We start from the raw sequence: 10341 nt of genomic DNA on the forward strand, positions 1-10341 counted from the left end.
GTTAGCACACATTACAGTTCTACTTTCTAAAATGCTAATGGTAAATGTAGTAACTTGCATGAAGCTTCAGTGGATAAGCATAACAGTTAACAATGGCACTTCATATGATCTGCTCACTGCAAGTGTGTTGATTTTTTTTTCTTTCTTGTCTACTATTATAGTAACAAAATAATTTCCTCATACACATGGAAAATAGGCCACATGCCTTTATTTTTTGTGTTGGAATTAAATTAAATAATGAAACTTAGAATTGAAGGTATGATGTATTGTAAACAAAAACTCACGCTTTTAGATAATACTACTCAAAATTCACGCCCTGCATGGGAGGGTGTGAAGTCTATGATGGGGATGCAGTCCAAGAAGTGTCCAATTTCCCTTAATGGCAAGCCTGACCTTGACCTTTCTAATGAACTGAACACTTTTTATAATCGTTTTAATGTCCATGATTATAGTGAGGAGCTGTCAGTCTTCAAAAATGTTGTTCCCGAGCAGAACAGTATGCATGTTGATAGGGGCAAGGTCCTGAAACCTTTCCGGGGTGTAAAGGAAAGGAAAAGTCCCGGCCCTGATGGCATTGGAGGTTGTATAGTTAAGAATTGTGCCGAACAGTTGGCAGATATATTCTGCTTTATCTTCATGTTGACACTCCAACTCCATAGGGTTCCTTGTCTTTGGAAGGATTCCATCATTGTACCTGTGCCAAAAAATAAAGCTCCAAAGTCACTTAATGACTACAGGCCTGTGGCGCTTACCTCTCTTATTATGAAATAATTTGAGAAGATGATTTGAGGATGTGCTTCTGACCACGGTTCATTCAAATTTGGACCCGCTTCAATTTGCTTGCAGGTCAGGCAGGGGTGTTGACGATGCGACGGGCACCCTATTAAACATGATTCTGGCACACCTAGAGGGTGCAAAGACTTTAGTGCGACTAGGTTTTATTGATTTCTCCTCAGCTTTTAATTGTATCCAGCCTCACATTTCACTAGCAAGGACCACACCATCAACAAGATGTATTTAAATGATTTATTGAGGACGATGATGAGCGTGGTTCTGGTAGTCGCATGCGTTGTGGGGAGGCTTCTTGGGGAATCCGCCGCAGCGCCCGGGCAATGACAGACCCCCAAAAACCTCCAGTTACTTAAGGAGATGAGATTGGGCGGATCTGAGATCTTTGAGATCTGAACGGATGTAGCGGTGATATATTTGGGAAGACCAGCGGCCCATGAGTTGAATGAAGTGTTCTGGGACGCCATTGCGGGAGGCTGAAGTGGCGGCTCCGATCCGGAAGGAGTGTCCGGAGTAGTGGACGGGAGAAATGGCGGACAAGGAGAGTACGTGGCGGAGGTGATGGTGGAACCAGAATCGAGTAGCCACTTGTCCGGATTCGGAGATGAAGAGAGGATCTGAAGGTGTTGCGTTCTGGGATTTCCGGAATGCGGAGTAGTCTGCGAGGGTCTGGAAGGGATTCAGTGGCGATTGGGCTTGGAAGTAGAAGATGGGTGTAGGCGGACCGGATTGGTTGGTTTTGGTTTGTTTTAGGTAGAATACCATGGTGTCTTCTGAAAAATGAGACAAGTCTGAAATGCAAGCGTGGCGACGTGGGTCGAAGTGGATGGTTGAGGTGGTGAATTCAGAGCATCTGAGGAAACCGAAGAAAGCGAGTAGGAACATGGCTTCTAGGGTTCGAGCTACGTGGGGAGTGCCGTATCCGGAGCGGATGGTGTGGATGCAGGCCGACAGTAAGTCGGCAGTTAGAGGAAGGCGGCGAGGATCTTTGATGGTGTGTGTTTTGATGGCCATCACGGAATGGGCGTAGGTGATGAAGCTAGTCAGGGTGATGAGATCGAATGACGGGAAGGTTATATTATGCTGTACGTGAAAGTAGCGGAAACGTTTCCAAGCTGTCCAGTAGGATGATAGGGTTGTGGGTGATAGGCTGTTGATGATGGAGTTCTGGGATTCGACGATCAGGGGTATTAGGACAGGATTTACAAGTTGAAAGTCAGTGCTGAATATGGAGGAACCGGTGTTGGGAAGGGATCTGCATGAGGTGCCAAGCTTCTGAACTTCTGAAACGAGAAACGAGAAAGAGAGTCAGCGATGGCGTTGGAATGACCAGGAACGTGAGCTGCGCGGAGAATATATTGGTGAGTAACGGAGTGCCAGACGAGGCGGCGCATGAACGGCATGATGGATGGAGAGTTGGAGCGTCCTTTGTTGATTATGTCAACGACTGCGAGGTTGTCTGAGTAGATGAGGATGGCCTTGCGGGACCATTCGTGACCCCACAGAATAGCAGCGGCTATTATGGGGTAGATCTCGAAGAGAGCGGAGGAAGCGACCTGGCATTCGTTTGCAAGCTCTGGGGGCCATTCTGTTGCGAACCATCTGCCGTTGTAGAAACCCCCAAAACCGGCGGAAGGAGCTGCATCCGTGTACAGGTTGATGTCATGCGGGTGAGTCAGATGGTCATCATAAAAGAAGGTGATCCCGTTCCAGTTGGCGAGGAGGTTGAGCCACAGACGGAGTTTGGCGCGGCTTGGACTGTCCAGGGAGATGGAGGTCAAGAGAGATGGGGCGGAAGAAGCGATGGATAGCAGGTGAGAGATAAAGGCCCGCCCTTGAGGAATGATGCGAAGGGTGAAGTTGAGATGGCCTAGGAGGGAGAGAAGTTGGCGTTTGGAGCAGCACGGGGCAAGCAGGAAATTTGAGATCAGAAGGCTGATTCGATTAAGCTTTTCGACTGGGAGAGAAGCCTGAAACAGGATTGTGTCGAGAGTGATTCCGAGGAACTCGAGGGATGTGGAGGGGCCCTCTGTTTTCTCTGCAGACAGGGGAACCCCGAGGTCGGAGAAAACTGAAGTCAGAGTGACCAGGCCAGAAGCGGGTGGCGATGAGGGAGGGGAAATGATAAGGAAATCGTCCAAGAGATGGACGAGGAACGGAATTTTATGGTTGTTGGACAGGATCCAGCAGAGGGCTTCGGACAGGGTGTCGAAGATTTTGGGGCTGCTTTTGCACCTGAAAGTGAGCCTGACCGCGAAGTAGTATGCACCTCGCCAGCGGACACCGAAGAACCGCCAGAAGTCGGGGTGAATAGGGAGAACCTTGAAGGCACTGGTGATGTCCGCTTTTGAGAGCCACGACCCTTTGCCGGCGAGTTTAATGAGGGCAATGGCATGGTTGATGGTGGCGTAGTTAAGGGAGAAGTCCTCGCTCGGAATCAAGCTGTTGATGCTAGGGATGGAACTGCCGTGGGGTGCTGAAAGATCGATGATGATGCGTTTCTTTCCGGAGTATTTCCTGGTTGCGATACCGAGGGGGCTGATGCGGAAGTTAGGAAAAGGAGGATGAGCGAATGGGCCGATCATGAAGCCTTCTTTAACTTCCTTGGCGAGCAGACTATCGACTAACTCTGGCTCGTTTGAGGCCGACAGAAGATTTTTGGCCTCGAAAGTAATGGAAGGTTGTGCGGAAATTCCGGGGTGGAAACCTTCTTTAAATCCGTTTAGGAGGAACTTGACGAAAGCTAGATCGGGGTGGTTGCGAAGAGCTGCTGCCAAGGCAGGGATGTTAATAGGTGTCGAAAGGTGCCTACCTAGCTTCTGCGGAGTGGGGTTGTGCGGGCATGCAGGGCGAGCGTGGCCACCACCGCAGAAGGAGCAGACGTGGAGGAAGCGGCACTGGGACATGTTGCAACCGGCATCATTGAAGTTGTTGCATATGGTGCGACCTCCTTGGTGCATGACGGGCCTGCCTTTTTTATCGATGCCCTTGGTTATGGGGAAGGTGACGGATGGGGCAGATGAAACAGGCTTTGGAGGTATGGGTGCTGGTGGGGCCGCTGATGACAGGCGAGAGAACGCTGAAGCCCTGGTTCGGTTTTGATTTGGCTCGGCGGGAGCGGGGATGGAACAGGAAGAGGCTGGGTGAGACGGGGCTCCACAAAGGGGGCATGTAAGGGCTGCACGGGCCGCGAAGATACGGCAGTAGGTTTCTGTGTCGAGAACGCCCCAGTATGTGGCCTCGTTGAACTGTTGAAGGCGGGCGGCGGCTTCGGAGGCGAAGTGGATGTGGTACTGGTAAAAACCATTGCCTCCAAAACGGAGGGCCAGATTAAGGACGGTGGCCATGTAGTCGTCAAGTTCCTGGCGGCGGGTGGGAAATTGAGAGCAGAGAACGTCTCTGTAGAGAGAGAAGGCGTATGCGAACTCGGCGGGTGTAAGTTCTCTGGAACGGGCGGGTGTTCCCTCTTTCAGGCGGAGAAGGGTGCCTTCGTGTCCTTCGAGGAATCTATCAACGGGTGGTTGGTGGAGGGAAGGCATGAGAAGGCGTGCGAGATCTATGTAATTACCGTCGATGATTTGTTTACGTAGATTAGTGGGAACCGGAGAAGGACGGGAGGCGAAAGTGTAAGGAGGACGAATGGGAGGATTAGCTGTAGACAGGGTGAAGTTGACGGTTGCCTGCTGGGCTGGAATGGGTTGGGAGAGAAGACCGGAGTTAGGTGCAGCAGGAACTTGCTGCAGCGAGAGCTGTGGAGGAAAGCTGGGTGCCGGCATCCCGGTGCCGGAAGCCCCGGCTAGAGCGAGCTGCTGCGGTTGCTGGTAGTAGGCGGCGGGGGGCGCCGGCAACCCGGTGCCGGAACCCCCGGCTGGAGCGAGCTGCTGCGGTTGCTGGTAGTAGGCGGCGGGGGGCGCCGGCATCCCGGTGCCGGAAGCCCCGGCTGGAGCGAGCTGCTGCGGTTGCTGGAAGTAGGCTGCGGGGGGCGCCGGCATCCCGGTGCCGGAAGCCCCGGCTGGAGCGAGCTGCTGCGGTTGCTGGAAGTAGGCGGCGGGGGGCGCCGGCATCCCGGTGCCGGAAGCCCCGGCTGGAGCGAGCTGCTGCGGTTGCTGGAAGTAGGCGGCGGGGGGCGCCGGCATCCCGGTGCCGGAAGCCCCGGCTAGAGCGAGCTGCTGCGGTTGCTGGAAGTAGGCGGCGGGGGGTGCCGGCATCCCGGTGCCGGAAGCCCCGGCTAGCGTAAGCTGTTGCAAATGCTGGAACTGGATGGCGGGGGGTGCTGTGTCATTTGCCCTGGATGGTGTAGGCTGCCGGTGCTGGTGATGAGAACCTAGGTGGGAGGTGGAGGGTCCTGGAACTTCGGTGTCAGGCGCTCCAACTGACGTGGCTGATTGTGCGAAGTATTGACGGGAGGTGGTTGCTGAAGCCCTGGTGTTGTGTGGTCTTGCTGATGACCCGATTTGTTGCTGCACTTTTTGCTGCCTTCGAGCTGGAAGGCTGACGTCGTGACGTGTCGTTGGGGTGCACGTGATGACGTCACCCGGAAGAGCGCTGGTGTTGACGGAGCGGTGGGCACGGCAGGCAGACATGAGGTTGTTGAATAGTTTTGCTTTGTTGTCTGTGCGATGGAAAGGAATTCCTTTATCCTTGAGAGTTTTTTGGAGGGTGGCAACGGTCCAGTCGGAGATCTTAGATGGAGGCTGGCCGACGGGGGACCTCGCTGGAGCGTGGTGACGCTGCGACCGGCTCCGAGTTGTGAGGCCGACATGAGCGGAACGACGGCAGGGGGCTGGAGTTATCCTCAAGGGCGAAGGAGTTGGAGAACTGCGGCGACGGCGATGGATTGGCCTTGAATCGCCGCGTCCTCTTTTTCCTGAGGAAGGTGGTGGGCTGGGAGACGCGTGGATTCATCCGGTGAACTGTAGTAGTCTCGTATGTTGAGGAGCGATGAACCGGGCGGGATGTGGACCATGGAAGGGACTGAACCAGCCGAGCTCGCCCGCGACCTGGCCAGCTTTCGGGCCGTAGTAAGCGGGGTTTCAGGCACCGTGGCGACGGGGAAGTTGTCGGCTTCTGCTGCCGGTGCTGATGCCGTGGGCTGGAGGGAGCTTTGGGCTGGGCCGTCCTGGTTCCTGTCGAAAAGGTCATCGTCCGACGGGGAGAGGGAGATGAAATCCATTCCCTGAATGAGGTGAGTGGATGAATTAAGTTGCTCGTACGGCGTGGAAGTGCTTTAGAGCGAAGTTGCTTGTTCTCTGTACTGGCGCAGAATACGAGAGCGAAAGGGGAACAGAGGGTTAGGATGGTATATTTAAGGGGTGCCGGAAGAGGCGCGGTTGAGGTGTGGTCCTGCTCCTGAAACTCGCTAGGTAAGCTTCAATTTAGGAGAAAGGTTAGAGAGCATCCACAACATTGATCCTGGCCTGATATGTTGGCTGATGGACTTCTTAACTGTAAGGTCGCAACGTGTGAAGGTTAATGGCGTTTTATCAGATTTACCAGGGGTGCGTCCTCTTTTATTTGTCTTGTACACTAACGCATGCCAAAGCCAATATGTGAGGCGTCATATCATTAAGTTCGCCGACGATTCTGTCATGGTGTCTCTTCTCAGCATTGATGACCCTGATCATGGCCCTGTAGTGGCGGAATTCACATACTGGTGCAAGTCGTCCTTCTTGGACATCAGTGTGTCCAAAACCAAAGAGATGACAATAGATTTTAGTAAGAATTCTACGGTCACCTCTCCTGTGGTGATTAATGATCAGGCTGTTGAGGTTGTACAGCACTACAAATATCTTGGCACTGTAATTGATGACAAGCTGACCTTCGAGCTTCATGTGGATGCTGTGTGTGGAAAAGCCCATCAGTGCATGTACTTTTATCGTAAGCGTCAAAGTTTTAATGTTGACAGTACCTTCATGAAAATGTTTTATTCCTGTTTTATTGAATCAGTCCTCACATTCTCCTTTGTCAGCTGGTACGGGTCACTTATCCTCAAAAATAGAAACAGATTGCAGGGTATCGTCAAAGTGTGTAGCAAAATTGCAGGCACTGCCTTGAATGACCTTCCTCATCTGTACAAGGTTAGGACTTTGAAGAAGGCCCAGTCAATCCTGGCTGATCCTAACCACCCCCTGTCCAAGGAGTTCAAGTTGCTTCCATCTGGCCGCAGATACAATCTGCCAAGATGCAGGACCAATAGACTTAAGAACTTATTTGTCCCTGCTGCCATTGGCCTTTTAATTAACTCAATGTGACTTTTGTATTGTATTTGTTGTCTATTTATTGTTGTTTGTGATGGTTATGTGGTTACTGCTGGCTGTACAACAAATTGCCCCTCGGGGATAATAAAGATAACCTTCAACCTTGAAATAGTAGCTATTTCATAATTATTAGTGTTAAATATAATTGCAATTATAAAACCACCGCTTTTGACATTATCACTATTGTAATATATAAAATATTTTCTGTGGGGCCCCTTGACTATTTTTAGCCACTACAGACCTCCATTGGTGGTATGTGGCCCTCATATTCTAATATGATGAAAACACAAGGGGTTTTTCATTCACTTCTACTTAGTAAGCCTGTTGACAGTTTCCACTAACTCCATTAACATTACATCATGGTTTCTTAGGTGAGGATAAAGATCTTTGTCCTCTGAGGATAAAGTCATGCTCATAAAATAGAAGAAGACAAAGAGATTGTCCACCACGAGAGGGGACTGAAGATGGGTGAGGTAAGCAAGTTGATCATTATCGAATTATTACCAGTAGATCATGTCATGCTTTTTGATAATACTACTCAAAACAGAAATGTCTGGGGTAGTCAGCTGGTTCTTTATTTTTTTTTTGCAACAATTTACATTAAAAAAAAAAAGGGAAATAAAATTCAGCTGCAACTGGATAGCTTTTGGCTTATATTTACAAGAAAATCAAACTTGTTTTCCCTAAAGCTATCAACATATATATTTAACCAGTGGTTTGTCTAGTGTTACATGTATATCAACTAGAATAGATGGATGTCAGTCCCGCTGAAAGTAATGGCTAGAATGAGAGATTAAATTCATATAGCAGCAAAGTAAGTAAGTCCACAGTAACCCCATTACTAATTTATTTTATTCAACAAAATGATCTAAAACACCGTTCCCTGTTGAGTTTAGATTTGTAGCAATGTCTTTGTCATGGCACGTCTTTACTAGATTACTGTAACTTGTGTGCAATAAGTCATTCATAATTTTTTTTCCCCATGTCTTTTTATTTCCCTTTTATCAGATGGAAAACTACACGTACAACAGCCTCACACTTCAGCTTGAGGGGTTGAAGGTCACAAAGACTACTAAGTACCCTGTCTTCTTATTCCTGCTCCTTGCCTATGTATTCATCTTAGTTGCCAATGTGAGCATTGTAGTTCTGATATGCACAGAAAGGAGCCTTCACCAGCCAATGTATTTCCTCTTCTGTAACCTGTCAGTCAATGATGTTATGGGCAACTCTCTCTTGGTTCCCCGGGTGATTGCTGACGTCTTGGTGCCTCCTTCTGAGCGTCTCATCAACTACTATGAGTGTTTGATGCAGGCCTTCACCACACATATGTTCGGCACCAATGCACACACAGTACTCATGATCATGGCTTTTGACAGATATGTGGCCATCTGCAACCCCTTCCACTACACCACTATCATGAGTAACAAAATGGTGATCAAGTTGACTATTTCTGCCTGGGGGGTGGCCTTTGTTTTGGTGGCTATTCTCCTCGGCCTGACCATACGGCTGAACCGATGCAGGACTGTGATCACAAACCCTTACTGTGACAATGCCTCGTTGTTTAAACTCTCCTGTGAGAATGTGCTAATCAATAACATCTATGGCCTCACTTTCACGGTAGTCTTGCTGACCGCCTCTATAGGCAGTATACTCCTCACCTATACAAATATCACAGCTGTCTGCCTGACTAGTAAGAACAAGTCTTTGAACAGTAAAGCCTTAAAAACCTGCAGCACTCATCTGTGCCTGTATCTGATCATGCTTGTCAGTGGAATGATTCTCATTACCCTCCATCGCTTCCCCCAATACTCAGACTATAGGAAGATTTCTGCCATTCTCTTTAACGTTGTCCCTGGCAGCCTCAACCCCATCATCTATGGGATGCAGTCCCAAGAGATCCGCAAATCCTTGTCAAATGTATTCCAGTATATTATGAATAAAAATATAAAAAGATGAGAAATATGAGATGTTGTGCTTGTTAACATTTTTTTTTCAAAAGACACCAGTATTTTCTAACTTTTATATATTTTTTTAACTTAAAAGATGTAACTGTAACTGTAAAACATAACATATAATCATCTTCATTCTGCAGAAATAAAAAAAAAAAAGTTTTTAATATGATAAAAATAGTTTGAAAGAAATGTTTCCAAAGTGTGACTTTTTTGGTAACACTTTCTATGAAGGCCATGTCTATAATGCATTATAAGTAGGGCTGAACGATTTTGAAAAAATATGTAATTGCGATTATTTTGACTGATATTGCAATTGCGATATGATTTGCGATATTAGAGGGAATGATAATTTTTACATCATTATTCTCATTTGCATTGAAAAACGTATTAAAATGATTATGGTGTAATTTTTGTGGGGATCTGTACCAAACAAAGATGTTTTCTTAAGTCTGTAGAATATGATGTGTAGGCCAGGACATCTCTGCAGCACCACAATATTTAATTTAAAATGGTATTTTGACACATTTCGCCTTTAACAAATATTGCGCTTCCTGCGATTTCAAAATTGCAGGAGGCCATATTGCGATTTCGATAAAATTTTGATTAATTGTTCAGCCCTAATTATAAGCACATTCATAACATGTTATGAAATTTATAAGGCTTTATAAAACATGTTAGAAATGTTTATAATCACACATGACGCCGTACAACAAGGTTTATGAAGTATTATAAGTTGTGCGCATAATGCGTTATGAGTTCAGCATTCATAATGCTTTAAAACCCCAATGCCAAAGTGACAACAGTGTTTGAAAGATGAACCTGGGTCCTGGGTTACACAGCACATTATAACCACCAAACCTTAGCCAGTTATGAAGACACACAGAGAACTGCGCTAACGTATCGTAATAGATTATAAATACTAAGTCGCTGAAATGGAATAATGTCTTCTAAACATCAGTAATACACTATAGCATGGCATTGCAAGTAAAGTGACAGCACTATATAAGGTTATTAGCAATTGTACGATACTATAACACAATTATGAGGAATTAAGGGAAAATAATATTTCTGCGTCAAATTGCCACCATTGCAATAGTGTAGGTGCCTACGGCAGTGTGAGCATTTATGGCTCTACGTTGGTGATTGTGGGTGTAGACCACCAAAACACTAGACTGAAGTGTTGAGCTTTGTTAACACAGCAGTAATAATAGAAGAAATAGTAGTGTTTACATTCTCTGGCGCTCGTGTTCCAGAATATTTCTCATTATGAATTCAGTGACATATGGTAGTTTTTATAATTAGAAGATGAGGTGTCGTACAGATGAACATATCTGAACTTCCTC

At 47.5% G+C, this 10341-nt stretch overlaps 1 protein-coding gene across 1 annotated transcript; it reads left to right on the forward strand.

Moving 5' to 3' along the window:
* Window positions 1–469: 469 nt before the first annotated feature.
* Window positions 470–9002, forward strand: LOC139660173 (olfactory receptor 52K1-like). Its single transcript, XM_071538246.1, has 2 exons — window positions 470–496; window positions 8055–9002. The coding sequence occupies exons 1-2, from the start codon at window positions 476–478 to the stop codon at window positions 9000–9002; spliced, it is 969 nt and encodes a 322-aa protein (XP_071394347.1). The 5' UTR covers window positions 470–475.
* Window positions 9003–10341: the final 1339 nt, after the last annotated feature.

This window comes from Centroberyx affinis, unplaced genomic scaffold (genome assembly GCF_046629955.1).
Source record: "Centroberyx affinis isolate AG114_WGS23_722 - 3 ecotype Tasmania unplaced genomic scaffold, CSIRO-AGI_Caff_v1 ptg003233l_1, whole genome shotgun sequence".
NCBI classification, from domain to species: domain Eukaryota; kingdom Metazoa; phylum Chordata; class Actinopteri; order Beryciformes; family Berycidae; genus Centroberyx; species Centroberyx affinis.